This window comes from Moschus berezovskii, chromosome 18 (assembly GCF_049115385.1).
Source record: "Moschus berezovskii isolate FMDL1 chromosome 18, NW_MosBer_1.0, whole genome shotgun sequence".
Taxonomy (NCBI): Eukaryota; Metazoa; Chordata; class Mammalia; order Artiodactyla; family Moschidae; genus Moschus; species Moschus berezovskii.
The window spans coordinates 67,612,616-67,631,404 of record NC_142477.1 but is presented as its reverse complement, the minus strand read 5'-3'; the positions used below and the strand labels follow the sequence as shown (position 1 = coordinate 67,631,404).

Sequence of the window (18,789 nt, the reverse complement as noted above, 5' to 3'; positions counted from 1 at the left end):
TAGCACTGCAGCAAAGGGCCCCAGGTCCCAGTTTATCTCATCAGCAACATGCATTTGGGAGGCGTTTTTGGTAAGAGGGACTTTCTACACTTTCACATCATTTAGGAAGGCACCTACTGGTAGCATTAACAGTATATGCAAAAAAAAAAAAAAAGAACCTGCCCTAATCTCTGCCTTCACTAAAGTATTTCATATATATATGTTAGTGCTTGTGAGTCACCAGGCTGTTCTCCATGTAAAAGGTTTAAACATCTCCCACCTGCCACACCCTAAAAACACTCTTGGGATCTTGACCCAAGACAGTGCTTCCCTCCAAAACAATTAGCAGGAAAATAAAAGGGAAGGGGAGAGGAGTTGTTTTTGTTCTTCAAAGCCACATACATTTTTTTGTCCCTCGTGATTCCTTTAAAAGCCATTTCTGCTCAGGGCCTAGATCCACTTCTTAGAAACAGAAATCTGGCTTTTTACCTCGGAGTAAATCCTTGTCCACTCACCCCACTTTATTAATGTTCAAAGTAAAACCTGAGGCCTCAACTTTTGCAATATACAAAGACAATCATTCTAAGAATAAAGTTTCACAAAGCACACTAGATCAAATTTAAAGACAGATCTGGGGTGTTTATAGAAAAAAACAAAGCAAAACTGGATGTTTACTGACTTTCATAAAACACTTACCCACTCTTCAACATTGGGAGGCTGCTCATCATAAATACGTTCCTTGTCCCACAGAATATTTGACTTGTCATACCGGTTCATCTTTCTTCGAGTTTTCACAGCAAAGAAAATTATTAGAGCAAAAGCCACAATAACCATGAACCCCAGTACAATGGCAATGGCCTAAAAAGAGATTAAAGAAATTGAGATATTTAGCTTTTAATTGTTTACTTTATTCCAATCCAACTTTACAAATACCTAAGGGCCTACTAACTAGCCTAACTGCTCTAAAACTGATACAAATGGTTACACTGGAAGACTGCAAAACCCAGCCCAAGCCACATGGGTGAAGGCTACCACAACACACAAAGACACACATAAACACACAGAGACATACACACACCTCCACCATGAGTCAATCCTTGGAATAATGATCCCTGTTTCAGAATTACAGAAAACTAGTCTAAAGTCTGAGAACTTGGGGCCATATTTTCATAAATAGAGGATTACGGCCAATAATTAACTCAATCCCTGGTATACTTCTAAAGGGTTTTGAAAAATGTTATTCACAGAAGTTGTTTGAAATATCCAGTCATGCTTATATAGTCCTGTTCGTAGCACATGCTTGGCTCAACTTTTTACACTGAATGTAAATCTCAGTCCAAAGAGAATCTGCCTTGCCATAAATTATGCAGACATAATCTAACCAAGCTATAAATTAAAGAAAATGGGCTGATAATTCATTTAGTCTGTTAGTTTCCTCTGTTTTAGGTGTCTGTTGTGTACTTACTAGAAGGACCTGTGACAAGGAAACCCTACCCCTGACAGTTCTAGTGTCTGACAGGTGTGTTACATGGTACACTGGCCTGGAGGCACCTAAGAGTTGAACAGGTACCAGAACTCTGGCCTGAATGTCTGCTAAGAGGAAGCTCTCTTTGTAGCTGGTCTGTCAAACAGTCATAACCTTTTTCAAAGAATAGAGGTTTCAGGTAGTCAGAGGACTAAGAAGGATGACAGTATGGTAAGACAGGAGTATCAACCCTCAGCCCTCTTTACCAAATGTCAACAACAAATACTCTGAAACCTACATTTCAGTCTTCAAAATAATGGTAGCTATTGGAGAAGGTCTAACCCCCAGAAGTGACTCATTCAGGTAAAGAAGGAAAACTCCTGGGTCAGTATAAGGAGAAAACAAAGAAAAAAAGATCAGTAACTTAGAAACACTTTAATTAGAATGACGCACAGTTACAGAAAGCAGGCTTCACAACCGCACCTGCACATTTGAATCACCCACCAGTTTTTCTAAATACTGACTTACACAACGAAAATTAGCAAACAGTTTTAAAAGAAATTAAAGAAGACCTAAGTAAATGGAAAGACACCCTATGTTCACGAAGCGGAAGACATTATAAAGATGACAATTCTCCCAGCTAGGATTTTGAAGAATTGCGTTGATCTACATATTCAAAGCAATCTTTCAGAATCCTAGCTGGCTTTTTTTGCAGAAATTGGCAGGGTGATCCTAAAACACATATGAAAATACAAGAGACCTAGAATCTAAACCACAAAATCATGAAAAATAAGAACAAATTTGGAGGACCACCAGTTCCCAGTTTCAAAATTGATGACAAAGCTGTAGCAATCAAGGAGTGTGGTACTGACTTAAGAACAGAAACAGGTTAATGGAAGCAAGTTGACAGTCTAGAAATAAATCGTCACATTTATGGTCAATTCATTTTTGACAAAGGCATGAAAATAACTCAATGGAGAGTTATTTCAATAAATAATACTAAGACAACTGGATATCCACATGCAAGAAATGCTGGACCCCTTCCTTGCGATGTGACCCACGATAACTCAAATTACAAAACTCTTAGAAGAAAACATCACAGTAAATCCTTGTGACCTTGAATCATGCAAAGTGTTTTTAGACAACACCAAAAGCACAAGCAACAAAGAAAAATCAGATCTCATCAAAATTAAAAACTTTTGTGCAAAGAGCATCACCTAGATGTAAAATGGAGAGAAAAAACTATAAGGGACTTGTAACCAAATAAATAAAATTTCTCATAGCTCAATAATAAAAATCCAAATACTCCCATTAAAAAACAAAGATTCTGAATTACCATTTCTCCAAAGAAGATATACTAATGGCCAATAAGCCCAAGAAAATATCATTAGCTATCAGGGAAATGCAAATAAAAACCAGTATCACTTCACACTCATTAGCATCAGTTCAGTTCAGCTACTCTGTCGTGTCTCTTTGAGACCCCGTGACTGCAGTACGCCAGGCTTCCCTGTCCATCACCAACTCCCAGCTCAAACTCATGTCCATCAAGTCGGTGATGCCATCCAACCATCTCATCCTCTGTTGGCCCCTTCTCCTCCTGCCTTCAGTCTTTCTCAGAATCAGGGTCTCTTCCAATGAGTTAGTTCTTCACATCAGGTGCCCAAAGAACTAACTCATTGGAAAAGACCCTGATGCTGGGAGGGTTAGCATGGTTAGAATCAAACAGAAAAACAATGCTGCTGAGGTTGTGGAGAAACTGGAATCTTCATACATTTCTAGTAAATGTGTAATCATGCAACCTCTTTGGAGAAGAATGTGATAGTTTCTCAAAAGTTTAAATGAAGAGCCTCCATAAGACCCATCAATTCTGCCCCTAAGTATATACTAAACTCAAGTCACATTAAAGCAGGTTTCACACAAAAGTTCAGAGCATTATTCATAACAGCCGAAATACAGCCAAATGTTTATTAGTCGACAATAAAAAAAATGTGATATATGCACACAATGGAATAGTATTTGGCAATAAAAAGAAATGAAGCACTGGTATATACTATAACATGGATGAACCTTAAAACATTATTGCTGAGTGAAAGAAGCCAGTCATAAAAAAAGAAAACACATACTGTATGATTCTGCTTATATGAAATATCCAGAACAGGCAAATCTCTAGAAGAGGATTAGTGGTTTCTCAATTTGGGGATGGTTTGGGAAATGAGGAGTGCCTGCTAATGAGGATGGGGTCGCCTTCTAGGGTAGTGAAAATGTTCTAAGATGAATTGTGGTGACAGCTGCACAACTCTGTGAATATACTAAAAACAAATGAACTGTACTTTAAGTGAAAGAATTAGATGGTATGTTAATTACACCTTAATAAGGACACACAGCCCTTCTCTCAGATTCTGATTTAAATAGCAGTGGGGCCATGGCATCACTATTTTGTTAAACATTCCCAAGTGAATCTATTAAGCATCCCAAGATAAGAAACTTTGACCCAAGGAAAAAGGGGAGAAAGAAAACCAAAAACTATTCCTACCTCCTGGGGATCCACCACACAGTAGTGATATAAATATTGATCCACGTAGAGTCCAGTAGCTGCAGGTGTATAAAACTGGTTGCAGAGGGCATATATCTGTGAACTGTAGAGAGACCCAGAGGCCTGGGCAGTTGGATTGACCCCCATTATATAGACAATTGTGGCAATAAACACCATAATGCCCAGGACGGCGTTCACTATTATCACAGTCAAATAATACCTTCTTGTTCTAGAAATGCCTGACCTTACAACGCTGGTAACAAATATCACCAATGCAGCAATGAAACAAAAGGCAGCCATGGCCAGCAGGAATCCCTTTGCCGCTCGTGGATCTGTGTAGCCTGCTCCATAGCCATAACCATAGCCGTAACCATAGCCATAGCCACTTCCATAGCTTCCAAAGGCACTTCCTCCATAAGGGTAGTTAACACCACCTCCCATTAAGGTTCCGTAGCCTCTGTCCCAGGCAAGAGTGGAGGCAACGCAGGCAAAAATGGCAATGCACATCACAATAACAAGCATAGACAGGATCCGAATTACTCCGGGAGGAGAGGTCCATTTGTAGAAGTGGAGAATTTCATCTTCTGGGTAGAAAGAATATGCTGGCTGAGAGAGCATTGGTCGAACGTGCATCTCTCCATTATATATGTCATTGCTTGGTGTGTAGTGATTAGGTTTGCTGAAATGCACACGAAAACAATTTTAAGTTAGCACTTTTTAGTGGTAAGCAGAAAGAACATATAACAGTACCTGGAATAATTTAAACAAACCATGGGCAAAGGAAACTATTATTTGTACTGCCCCAATTTGTGTCTCCCCACCCTTCCCAAATCAAGTGTCAAAATCTTAACGCTCAATGTAATGATATTAGGAGGTGGGGTCTTTGGGAAGTAATTACTTTGGAAAGTAATTAGGTAACGAGGGTGGAGCTCTCATGAATGGGATTAGTGCCCTTATAAAAGGGGCCCTAGAGAGCCCTCTCAACCCTTCTACAATCTTGAGGATTCAAGAAGTTGGTAGTCTGCAATCTGGAAAAGGGCCTCCACCAGCACCTATCTTGGACTTCCAGCCTCTGAACTGTGAGAATTAATTTCTGTTGCCACCCAGTCTATGATACCCTACTACAGATATCCCCAGCAGACCCAGACACCCACTGAACAGTAACAGTATCTGTGCAGACAAATCAGCATCACCCGGAGGGTTTGTTGGCCCTCATCCCCAGAGTTGCTCAGTCTGTAGGTCTGGAGTAGAAGTTTCCAGATGCTGCTGATGCTGCAGCTGGGGAGCCATACATTGAGAATGACTGCTTAGTTTCTATGGAGCAGAGGTTCTCAAGTTCTGCAGCATGTTAGAATCACCTAGGGAATATGTAAAATCCCCAGAGCACTCCAGACCAGTTAAACCATAATCGCTGGGGATGGGACCCAGGCAGTTGAGAACAATGGCATCAATCCTTTTCCTTTGTGAATGGAGACCAATTCCTTTAGACATGACACCTGCACTGGCCTCCACTGGTGCAATTTCTGGCTGCCTAGTTCTCTTACTTAAGAAAGCACATTTATTCACTTATTCATTTTAGCAGCTATTTACTGGAGCAAACAGGCTGACATGTCTTGGGCTCTGTGCCAGGCCTGGGAACACAACAAACAGGAAAGCCTCAGTCCAGGCCCCTCACAGAGTGCCCCTCACCGACATTGGCAGGGCAGTAAGACATTAAACAAATCACTACATGAGCTACTGCCAGTTAAGGCAAGACCTACAAAGTAGATGAAACGTTAATGAGGGCTCATTAAGATGATGGCTAATGAGATTTGAACTTTTTTATAAAAATACCCTATAAACTATAGTAATTTAACCATAAACATACAGCTTGTAACAGATACACTAACGTGTAGACAACTGAATCTAAAAACTGTGGGCCCTGGGGAGGTAAAATTCAATTCCTAAAATGACTAAAGCCCCTTCTGTTTTTGCCCTTATTTCCACAAACCAACTTCCTCATGCCAAAGGAGATATCTTCCTACTGGAGGTTGCTAACCATGAGAATTAGATGAATTACTTGAGTATATGAGAATGAAAAGGAAATGGAGAAACTGGAGAACACTGAAAATGTGAAGGAAGAAAATTCTGTAACACATTCTACTTGGATATTTGGGTTGTTTCCATTTAGGGCTGTCATGAACAGCATAGCTCTAACACAATCTCCTACTTATATCCTGGTACACAAAGGCACTTTTTTTAGGGTATATACCCAGGAGCAGAATTTCTGGATCAAAGTTTAAAATTTTCAGCTCTACTAGACAATGTCAAACTGTTTTCCAAAATGACTGTACCACTTATAATTCCATTAACAGTGTAACATTCACAGAAACATTGCTTATGATAATCTCAAATTGGAAACAGTCCAAACATCTACCTGCAGTGCCATGGATGACTGTGATAGAGCCTCACGATGGAACAATACAGGGCTATGCTAATATGGCAGCCACTAGTCCAACACACAGATGGAACACTTGAAATGTGGCTGGTCCAAACTGAGATGTGCTGGGAAGGGCAAAAACAAAGTGCTCATCCTATGAAGAATCTAACATCAGCAAGGGAAAACCTAGTATCAACTATGTACTTCAGGTGATGTGTCAATGTAGGTTCATCAACTGTAACAAACACACCACTCTGGTGGGAAATATTAATAATGGGGGAGGCTGTGCATGTGTAGGGGCAGGGAAATCTCTATGCCTTCCTCTCAATTTTGCTGTGAACCCAGATCTGCTCCAAAAAATAAAGATTATGATGACATGGAAAACATACCAAGTGAAAGAACTCAGTCACAAAAGACCAAACATTGTAAGACTCCATTTATATGAAACGTCCAGAATGGACATATCCAAAAACAAAGTGGACTTGGTGGTTGCCTAGTACTGGGGGGAACCAGGGAGTGTTACTAGACAGAGGGGTTTATTTGGGAAGGGGATGATGAAAATGTGCTAAAACTGACCGTGGTGAAGGGATACACTAAAACCAATGCACTGCCCGTTCTAAATGGGTGAACTGTATAGTGGCTGAATTATATCTCAATAAACATGCTATTTGAAAAACTGACTATTGCCAACAGTCCTCTAAATAAGGCACTGAAGGACTTCCTTGGTGGCTCAGTGGTAAAGAATCCACCTGCCAATGCAGGAGACATGGGTAAAAATCCCTGTCCTGGGAAGATCCCACATGGCACGCGGCAACTAAGCCCATGCACCGCAAGCACTGAGCCTGCGCTCTAGAGCCTGGGAGCCACAACCACTGAGCCCACGCGCCTCAACTACTGAAGCCCGCAGACCCTGGGGTCCACGCTCCGCAACCAGAGAAACGACCACAATGAGGAGACTGCTCGTCCTCGAGAGCAGCCCCTGCTCGCTGCTTCTCAGCAGTGAAGACCCAGCACAGATAAAAATAAATAAATAAGGCATTACTACGGAAGCTTCATACCATTTTTTAAAAACAAATATACACACAAATATAAGCTCAGACTATATTGCAGCAACAATGAAAAAAGTGACAACAGCTCCCACTGCAAGAAAAAACTGTCATCTTGGAAGCAAGAGGGGAGTCCACTCTTCACTGAATACCCTTTGGTTCAATCTGATTTGACAAATGCACGTCATTTTATTTTGAAAGCAAACACATAACAGATGAAAGTTTCAACTACACGCTTTTTTTTTTTTAACATGTAAAAGACTTTTAAAAAAGAAAAAGGAGGAATTCCCTGGCTGTTCAGCAGTTAGGACTGTGCTCTCACTTCCTGCCAAGGGCCCGAGTTCAATTCCTGGTTGGGAAACTATTAATAAAATCTCACAAGCAAGGTCTTAAAAAAAAAAAAAAGGAAAGAAAGAATTACATATTTACTTACAATTCATCAGGTCTGTAAGGAGGCGGACTTTCAAAAGGCCTGGATGACATGGCTGGTGTCAGTGGTCACTTGATCTTCAGGATGAGCACTAACAGGAACCTCCTGAGATCAGCCAATCTAAGCAACAGAAGTAGGGTAATGACATTACTACTGCGTTTGGTTTCCCTGCATCACTAAGAAAACGAATGACAGCAATCTCAAATACGTCTCACTCCATGGTTATTTCTCTTGTCCTTTCCACTGTCATTTTTGCACATTAGACCATTAATTCTTTGAGCATAAGAAATCATTGAGTGTAGGAATCATTTGGGCTTCCCTGGTGGCTCAGTGGTAAAGAATCCGCCTGCCAATGCAAGGACACAGGTTTGATCCCCGGGTCAGGAAGATTCCCTAGATGAGGACATGGCAGCCCACGCCAGTATTCTAGGAAATCCCATGGACAGAGAAGCCTGGTAGACTACAGTCCATGGGGTCACAAAGAGTCAGACATGGCTTAGCAACTGAACAACAACCTCAAGGAGTCATTTGGCCTGGTAGTCCTCAGAGCACCTAACATCATGCTCTGCATCACTGGCATACGAATATAGTCTAAACTTGAAATTATAAGTTGCAGCAATGAAAATTTCACAAAACTGTTGATAGTAATAGGTAAAAATGGTATTTTAAAAAATTAGTCATTGCAGAACACAAAGCTGTATAAACATAAATTTCTTAAAAGACATTTATTCTATCTCATTACTTTTCAAAGTTCATAGAAAATGAGAATGCATATGAAAATGCAAAGACAGTTGTGTCTAGAATATTCTAGCCCTTCAATGTTAACTAAAGCATAGTCTGATTTAAAAGTACGCTTCTTCTGTCATTTAAAAGGGTTACAAAAGCATCTAAGAATGCTAGGATTGTGGATATTTTCCCCTTATCTCCTTTTCCTAGTCTTCAAAATGGAATATAATTTTCAAAAAAGAAAAAGCATCAAACATACACTGTATTAGAGTCCTGTTCACTAAGAGAAAAGCAGAATTTTGTTCTAAAATCCCTCAAAGCAAAACTCCCTGAACATCTGAGAGGCAATTTCACCTAATCAACAAGTATTTATTAAGTACCTACACAGCACCACAGGCGCCTGTGGAAGTTAAGTATGAGACCAATTTCTCTCGAAGGTAACGCACAAAGAAATACAGCAACTGCATCAGGCATTATTTAGGACTACGTGACTAAGTGCAGTTTGGAGATAACAGGGAAGACTTAGCAAGAAAGAATCAGAGGCTGGGGGCAGACGGGAGGAAGGACATGAGCAAGATCTATAACCTGAGTAAAGTCTTTAATATTTTTTCCTTTTTTAACAAGAGGGTTGTGTAATCATATATTACATTAAGAATTAAATCAATTCAAACTCTTTAAACTTTGCTCTTTAAAATCAACAGCAAGTATCCTCCACACCCTTAAGGACAGTCAATCACAAATTTTTCAGTATAATAATTGCCCAAATGTATTTCAGTAAAACCTCAAAGATGAAGTATATTAAATGTTAGTAACACCAACACAATTAGCATAATTTTCCAAACACAGTGAGAGAAGACAACTTCACATTCTTTTATTTCTAAAAACTGCTTTATTGACGTATAACATAGAGAAAAATACACAAATCATAAGTGTATACGGCACCCAAACACAAACACACAGACAAGCAATTTAACCCAAAATATTACAGCACTATGAAAAAGTCCAGATTTACTGTCTTCCTAATTGATGCTTAGAAAAAGAACTAAGGAAAACTGAATTTAAATACTATTAAATATGGCACCCTATTTCTGAAGCTGAACATCAAACACTAACACACTGACCTTATAGGAATCTTATCTCTTCTATAGCTAGGTGCCCCTCATTCAAGATTATGCCAAAAATTCCAGGCTCAATGGTAGCTTTTGAAAATTCTAAATCCAGACTCAGGCTGCAGTTTTAAGCTTCACCAAAAATCCAGACAATTTTGCTTTCCAAACCATTGCCTGGATTCAGAGCTTAGCTGTCATGTCTCCCCTAAGAAGGGAGATTTCAAATCCTGAAGTGAATACTTTCAGAAAGTTCATTAAGAACAAGTCATGGCACATTAACTTCATTTTCTTTTTTGAGGTTACCAGACTGGTAGATAAGGGGAATGCAGAGAGAATCCTGAGACTCTTGGACACATCCTCTGGTACAGAGGGTGGGTGGGCAGATTCCTACTGGGCTGAATAATGGAGCCTAATTAGGATGAATGAATGCACCACTTACGTCCACCTGGAGGGAGGTCTCCAGTCATGACCCCAGACAACATAGACAAGTGTATCCAAATTTGCAGTTGACAAGACACTGGAAAGGATAAGTAACTCATTGGCTACAAGTACATCAACACTGATCAAGGTCTCCGTAAGGCTGGAATGATGGACTAAAACAAACCAACTGGTTTCAAAAAGCTCACAATCTGAGGGGACAAATCCTCTTCTGTGAGCATTGCTAACTTCCTGAGTCAAAGAGGGAAATAATCCTCTTTGGGATGGGGTAGTTGGTAAGATAATGTTATTAAAGAAGATGAGCAAAAAGCATTTTCAGCAAGATGATTTTCTGAAAGTGAGAAATTTCAGTGTTTAGGCACTTATGTGTACTATATTCATTTTCAAATATTGGTGGCAGGAATAAATCACTTTAAAAATATAAAACTCAATTTTAAAAACAGTATGAGTACTAGATAAGGGAAATCTAGCTTAGTAACTGTTCATTTTTAAAAGTGCATTTCCTTGGGTCTTCCCTGGCAGTCTGGGCTTCCGTGGTGGCTCAGACAGTAAAGAATCCGCCTGCAATGTCCATGGGGTCACAAAGAGTTGGACACGACTGAGCTACTTTCACTTTCACGTTTTTTCCCTGGCAGTCCAGTGGTTAAGACTCTGTATGCCCAAAGCAGAGGGCTGGCTGGGGTTAGACCTCTGGTCAGGGAACTAGATCCCACATGCAGCAACCGAGACTTGGTGCAGGAAACAAGTGCATTTCCTTGATCAGAATTTCAACAAAGCTAACAAGTTATTCCAATCTCAGGCATTATTTACAGAGTTAGTGCTTAGATCTAGGTATGATACAGTTATTAAAAGAAACAAACCCCTGCAGAACCCTGAAATTTGAACATCATGTTCCAACTGGGTACCTCTTCAGGAGGTAGACTAGGATTGTTAAAGATCTAGAAAAACCATGTTTTAAGACAAATGACTGGAAAAACAGGAAATGTTTGGCCTGGAGCACTCAACATTAGGACCACTATGGCAGCCTTCAAAGACCTGAGGAGCTGTCTTTGTAGCCCTAGAAAGAGTTCCTTAAGAAAAAAAAAAAAAACTCCAGAGGGTCAGATTTCATTTCAATGTTAGGAAGTCTCTCCACACACCCTCCCAAAACAACAAATAACAATTTGACCTCATGCTGTTTATGCAATGCTCCTTTGGTATTTGGAGAGGTGGAGAGGCAGGACACTGGACTGCAGGGCTGACTTCTAAGGGCTCTTTCAAGGCAACCTGTGACTAAGTTCTAAGGCCATGACAATAGGAAAAAGAGGTCCAAGAATGTTGCCCAATGCCCAGCACAGCAACATTAACAGTATCTGGACAATAAGTGTATGCTGAATGAAGGAAAAAGTAAAATGAGAAGTGAAAAGCCACAGGCTCTGGCAAACAGCTGAAATGGACGGAGTCAGGGCCAATTTGGAGTTGACCCTTACTGAGTATGTTAAACTTGAAAGCCAGCCAATGGTAAAAAAATAAAAAGTTCTCTCTTTTAAAATGTTTACGGGTCAAAATAATCTTAGTAGATTACTGAGCTAAGATAAAAAGACCTGAAAATGCTGTGCTTCAAAATTATTCTTTAAAGCAAACTGTCAATAAGTAAAAATAAATAAACACTGTATTTAAGGGCAGTCTGTTTCTTTTCGATCACATCCCTTTCATGAATCTGCATTTAAGATGTTTCTAAAGTTGATATTAAATGATTCTATTTAGGTCATAGGCGTATCATTAGTAAAGGATCTAAAATTTTGAAATTAGACAGATTTTGAAATAGACTAGCTCTGTGTCAGAAACCACATTTTAAATAAGCTCTCTAGATGATTTTTTAACCACACCATACATTTTGAAAATCACTGCCTAGAATAAAGGTGTCAACTCAAGGAGCTCCTTGATCGAGGGTTTCCTGTTTAGAACACCAAGCACTTAGATGTCTGTCTTGATCTTCACTCTTATTCCTGATCCCTAGATCTAGTCCCTGGTACAGAGATGTGCAATCAATATTTGATTTAGAAAACAACAGCCCATATTAGAGTTGGGATTTCAATCCAGCAGTGAATGCCTTGAAGTTCTTCACATAACTAACACCCAGGAAATATAATCCTTCAAGTTCCACAAAAGTAGTTAAGTGCTTACAGTGTGAGGGCAAGGGAGAAAAAACTGTACAGGCATCACCCGGGAACTTGTTAGAAAGGCAGAATTTCAGGCTCCACTTTTGACCTATGAATCAGAATATGCATTTTCCTAAAATCCTCAATGTGATTCACACCACATTCAAGATTGGAAAGCACTAAGTTACAGAACAGCTGCAACCCTGGGGGCAAATTTTTTTAAAAGGTGTGACTGTGGTATTTTTACTCCATTAGTTCTATAAATAGTAGTGTGGAGGAAAAAGTCCAATAAATATTCTAATCAGGGTAAACCTTGAAATGCAGCTAAAGAAAACTTTCTTCTGGGAGGTCCCTCCTTGGGAAGGTGAAGGACATAGGATCAGTTACTTTATGCGCTGAAAGCAATCTTCCACCATTTTGAAAGATAAGAAATCACAGCATTATCTTTAGAAGAAAACAGAAGGTTTTACCTTTACATCAAGCAAGATGGGGAACACTTATATGAGGCCATAAGGACTAGTCAAAAGTAAAGAATTCCAGAAAAACTCCCCAAATCTGGTTCTCCACTGGAATATCAAGAACTGTCCCTTTAATAACATACTGTCCCAGAACCTCCCTGTGGTCCAGTGGCTAACCCTCCCTGGGTTCCATCCCTGGGCAGGGAACTAGATGCCTGCCACAACTAAGACCCAGTGCAGCCAAATAAATAAATATTTACATATATATATTTACTTTCCCTGGTGTTTCAGTTCAGTTCAGTCGCTCAGTCGTGTCCGACTCTCCGCGACCCCATGAATCACAGCACGCCAGGCCTCCCTGTCCATCACCAACTCCCGGAGTTCACTCAAACTCATGTCCATCCAGTCGGTGATGCCATCCAGCCATCTCATTCTCTGTCGTCTCCGTCTCCTCCCACCCCCAAACCCTCCCAGCATCAGACTCTTTTCCAGTGAGTCTCACTTTTAAAATGGAGTTCTAATAAGACCTAGCTTTTAGAGATGCTGGGATGATTAAACGACATAAAGTACAAAAAGCTTTTATCACAGTGCCTTATACACAGGAGGCAATGCTCATCACTTTCCTAAATTTCCCAGAAGTTGTGGAAATCTCCCTTTCCTCGCCTCCACGCTCTAACAGGCGCCGAGTAACCAAATAAATGCACAACAACGAAAAAACAACAGTGCTGCTGCTTTGTCTGCGGAGATACCAATTACTGTGGCGCCACCTTTTAAAATTCCTATTTTAAAACACCAGGAAGAGAAAATATTAAATGTGTACACTGCAAAAGAAACAGTGCTACACTGGGGAATACATAAAAAGTTTGAGAAATCTACCTCCATCTGGGAAGAACTAGTTTTCAAGCACAAAAAAAGGGACCAGTCCCTTAATGGGGAAGGGTTTCTCTTTTCCCGGGATCTCAATAATACACCTGTTGTGCGTGAGGGCCACACACTAACCCGGAAGGCAGCCTTCTCCCCGTCCCGGGCCATTTCCCAGGCGGGCAGGTTGCCCGGCCAGCTCCAGCATGCCGCCCCTCTCCCCCGACTCTGCCGCTTCACATGGGACACAAGACGAGGGCATTGGAGCTGCTCTCCCAACTGCAAGGGGCATCCGGACCCCTCATCCCACCTGCCCGGCAAAATTCCTCCCACGCAGGAACCTGTCGGCGGCGCACCGGGCGGCCCTGCCCGGGGTCGCAAGACCCCGGGGCCGGCGGTCTGGCTAGGAGCACGTGCCGGTGCCCAGGAGCACCCCGGGCAGTACGCATCCCGGCTGGGTGAGCAGGGACGGCCCGACGCAGGTCCGCCCACCCGGCGGCGGCCTTTAGGTCAAGGGTGAGAATCCCAAGCATGAGTGGCTTCCCTGGAAGTACACCTTCACTCGAAATTAAATCCCCGCCCCGGCAGCTTAAATAGACGCGGGCTCACACAACTCCCATCAAGGGGGTTGAAAACAGCCGATCGGCCCCAGGACTCCAGGAATATTGCACGGATTAAACCGGCCGCCCCTTCTCCACTTGGGACACCCAGAGCGGTGAGATGGGGGCGGATAACAACAGATCCCTCCCGGAGCCCGAGCCGCCCCGCCCGGGCCAGCAAGCGGCCCCCCTCGATTCAGCCCTCAAGCTCAGGCTCTCTCCTCAGGGACATCGCCCCCCCCCAAAAAAAAAAAAAAAAAAACTGCAGCCTAGAGAGCGGGTCGCAGGATTCTGTCTGGCCACCAATCTCCCGCCGGCCCCTAAGAAAGCGAAAAGTTGCCCACGCCGCCTAGACACGGGCGGTGGCTTGAACCGTTTCAGCGGAAGGAACAGATGGGCGGCTGCAAGCAGCCCCTCGACCCAGGAGGCAGGCAGGCTCCGAGCTGGCCGGGCGCGGCTCCCCGGCTGCCGCGAGTCCCAAGCCTGCAGCGAAACCGCCACCGAAACCGCCGCGGGGCGTCCTCTCCCCGCGCCTCCCCTACTGTGCAGTGCACGGAGGGGCCCTGGGGCCCCCGGCGCCGCGCCCAGCTCTCACCTCCTCCCAGCGAGCCAAGCACGGCGGGAGCCCGGGCGCGCGCTCACCTGGAGGGCGCACCTGCCTCCTGGCCGAGAGGCCGCGCGCAGCCGGGACTCCGCCGGGGACTGAGCCTCCGCCTCCCCTCGCCCCGCCGCCCCGCCGCCCCCCGCCCCGCTGCCCGCTGCCCCCCGGGCATGCGCACCAGCCCCCGGCCCGGGTGTGGAAAGTCCGCGGCCCGGCGCCCGCGAGCCCCACCTGCGGCTCCCCGCGCGGGCTCCTCGGCGTTCCGGCCAGCTCTCCCCGGAGTCCCGCCGCCTCCGCCTGAAGAAGCAGAAAGGGTGGACGCTAGGGAGGAGGAGTGGTATGGCGGCCTCCACCCTCCGTGACCCATTCACCTGAAACTCCGATGGGAGGGGAAGGGAGCGGTGCAGAAGGAGGCGGGAAGAACCGGCCCCTCTCCGCGCAGCCTGGCGGCGTCCGGCCTTAAAGGAGCAGCGCGGCGATTCGGCCCGAGTGGGCGGGGGCGGGGAGCAGAGGGCTGGCGCGGGTAGGGGCTCGGGCTCCCGGACTACCCCAGAGAGCTACCCCAGAGTTCGCGGAGCCCTTCGGTTACAACTGCGGAATGTTTGGCGAGTGAAATCTGGAGAGACTGTTCCTCCTGAAGTGTTCTAGGGTGCTCAGACACGACCTGATACAAAAGTTTCTTGCTTCAAAAATTTGATTAAACTTTTGTTCGAAAGAAGCAGCTAGATGTGGGAGATTTTGACAAGTTCCGCATAAATTAGGAACTGCTTCTAAATCTCTGGATCCCGAAAAAGACCATCACTCAAGAGTGGTTCAATGTGGTTGGAAGTATTGTAGATACTGGTGATGGTAAATTTGCCATCAAAATTAAGGGTATACTGCGATTTACATTATTGCCATTTAGGGCTCCTCTGCTATGACAGGACTGAGAGTGTGTTCTTCAGGGGGTTTAAACGATTTGAATATTCTCTTTGGTTTAAGGGTTTGTTTTTTTTTTTTTAAAGCCCTAGTTCTCTGTCTCTGTTCCATTTCTTCTGGGGGATGTTCCCAAAGGAGTGTTTCAGTTCAGTTTACTTTAGGAAAACTCAGAGTCTACACTTAACGATGTGTTCAGTTCAGTTCAGTTCAGTCGCTCAGTCGTGTCCGACTCTGCAACCCCATGAATCACAGCACGCCAGGCCTCCCTGTCCATCACCAACTCCCGGAGTTCACTCAAACTCATGTCCGTCGAGTCGGTGATGCCATCCAGCCATCTCATTCTCTGTCGTCCCCTTCTCCTCCCGCCCCCAATCCTTCCCAGCATCAGTCTTTTCCAGTGAGTCAACTCGTCGCATGAGATGGCTAAAGTATTGGAGTTTCAGCTTTAGCATCAGTCCTTCCAATGAACACCCAGGATTGATCTCCTTTAGGATGGACTGGTTGGATCTCCTTGCAGTCCAAGGGACTCTCAAGAGTCTTCTCCAGCACCACAGTTCAAAAGCATCAACGATGTGTACACTTATCTATATGTTGTGTTTCATTTTTTTTTTCAATGCACTGCTGAATGGGGCTGGAGAAGGAAATGGCAACCCACTCCAGTGTTCTTGCCTGGAGAATCCCAGGGACGGGGGAGCCTGGTGGACATCCATCTATGGGGTCACACAGAGTCGGACACGACTGGAGTGACTTAGCAGCAGCAGCAGCTGAATGGGGCAGTTTCAGTTCTTGCTATTTGAGTTCGTATAGAGGCTGGAATTTAGGTTTCTTAAGTCCTGCTTCACTTTGTGTTCCAACCTGGAATGTCCGCATTGCTAATAAATTTCAGTCCAATTCCACCCACTTCCCTGCCTCTAATTAAATGGTTTGAGATGTGACTCTCCCATACCTTAAATCTTAAGGCACAGTTCAATACTTAAGGAAGTAAAAGGGCTATATAAATATAAGGTATTAAAAAATGACAGCCTTAATGAGTAATTAATCTAATTGGTGTTTTTTGTGGAAGTCATTGCTACAATTACTACTGTATGACTAGGTAGTTTTTGAATGATGCAGTTTAAATTAGTATTGTTAACACTGGGGAAGTCAGGTTAATCCTCTTAAGGTTCCCTGTCAGATTACTGAAATCTCCAAACATTCCACTTGGTTTATAATTAAACAAGGGAACATTTCCTAATACTCTTACATTTATAAACACATGTCTGTTATTTTATAGTGTACTTTTGACATGTTCTGAAGAGAACTTAAGAGTTTTTTTCCCCACTTTTAAAAAATTAAAATATATTTTACATGCTGTAAAATTCACCCTTAATTTTAACGCATATATACAATTCAGTGGATTCAGTATATTTGTAATGTTGTACAATTATCACCACTGGTTCCAGAATATTTTCATCACCCAAAAAGAAACCTGAGTCTATCACTCTTCATTTCCTCTTGTCTCTAAACCCTGGCATCCACTGATCTATTGATACTTTGTCTCTTTTGATTTGCCCATTCTGGACATTTTATATGAACTGTTAGTATAATATGTGGCCTTTTCTATCTGAATTCTTTCACTCAGCATAATGTTTTCAAGTTTTATTCATGTTGTAGTTCCTACTGGTACATCATTCCTTTTTATGACTCAATAAATATTCCGTTGCATGGATGTACCACATTTTATCTGAACCTTCATCAGTTGATGGACATTTCAGTTATTTCCACTTTTTGGTTATTTTAAATAATACTGCTATAAACCTTCATGTTCAAGTTTTGGTGTGAACATGTCTTCATTTCGCATGTAAATTAACTATTTATACTTTTTATCATTTCAAGAGACTAACTTAAAATATCTGTGTTATTTTTCTTATTCCCATTTCAAACCTAAACTCAAAGACTTTAGGATAGAAGATTTGTTACTATGTTTTGTTTGCTTTCCTAATTCATTCATTCAACAGCCATTTTCTAAGTGCCTTCCATGCGAATAATAGTAAACAAAACTCCGGAGAATCTGTGTCTTCAGGCAGATTACACTCTAGTTGCTTCTGCATTCAGGCATGTGGAATAGCACGATTTTTTTTTAACTGCAGCTATATGAAAATGGTAATAGTTGATCATTTTAAACTACAAAAGCAACTTAATGAGGTTTAACTTAAACTAAATTTCTATTGGAATATTGTGTAAAATTTTTGTTCAATTTAGCTAAATTTTCCAAACAATGCTCATAACATTAGAAAATCAAAAAACTGTGCTCTTTTAACAGTTACCTAATAGTGTACCTGTTTAGGTAGTAGTTGAAAATGTTCAGAAAGAAAATACAGCCTTAAAACCTAAACACATCAGTAGCCAAATTAAATTTGTTAGATGGTAAATGATGTAATGTTGACTGTAATTACTTTACATAATCATAAATTGTACCAAAATTTTAATTAGTCAAATATTCCTTCTTGGCAACTCACTGTAGCATTAATCACTATTATCCACTAATGAGCATTATTTAATGAAAATCTTCATGACTCAAAACCAAAGTAAATATTATTATAGAAGGACCCATGATTAGAAATTTTTTTACTTTACCTGAAATAAAATGAATAAGATTAAAAAAATAATTCTTATATTCCTTTTCATATGTAAAAGAGAAAGTTAAGAGCTCAGATTATGGTATCAGAATTTGGGTTCAAAATCTATGTTACTGTTGGTGGGAATGCAGACTAGTACAGCCACTATGGAGAACAGTGTGGAGAGTCCTTAAAAAACTGGAAATAGAACTGCCATATGACCCAGCATTCCCACTGCTGGGCATACACACTGAGGAAACCAGAATTGAAAGAGACACGTGTACCCCAATGTTCATCGCAGCACTGATTACAATAGCCAGGACACAGACGCAACCTAAATGTCCATCAGCAGATGAATGGATAGGAAAGCTGTGGTACATATACACAATTTGGGAATATTGCTCAGCTATTAAAAGAATGCATTTGAATCAGTTCTAATGAGGTGGATGAAACTGGAGCCTGTTATACA

The 18,789-nt window shown here is 42.2% G+C and overlaps 1 protein-coding gene across 4 annotated transcripts in view; it reads right to left on the bottom strand.

Annotated features, from left to right (window-relative positions):
- Window positions 1–15,215, bottom strand: part of OCLN (occludin) — a 51,334-nt gene extending 36,119 nt beyond the window's left edge. Inside the window, exons 1-4 of one of the 4 annotated variants that reach the window (XM_055421896.2) lie at window positions 15,037–15,215; window positions 7,876–7,992; window positions 3,978–4,656; window positions 676–837 (exon numbers count right to left, since the gene is read on the bottom strand). In XM_055421896.2, coding sequence (XP_055277871.1) covers window positions 676–837; window positions 3,978–4,656; window positions 7,876–7,925 — 891 coding nt within the window. In that variant the 5' untranslated portion in view covers window positions 7,926–7,992; window positions 15,037–15,215. Of the gene's footprint in view, window positions 1–675; window positions 838–3,977; window positions 4,657–7,875; window positions 7,993–13,915; window positions 14,079–14,799; window positions 14,902–15,036 lie in introns of those variants that run through there. The other 3 variants (XM_055421899.2, XM_055421900.2, XM_055421897.2) reach the window with 3 other exon arrangements.
- Between the last annotated feature and the right edge of the window lie 3,574 nt (window positions 15,216–18,789).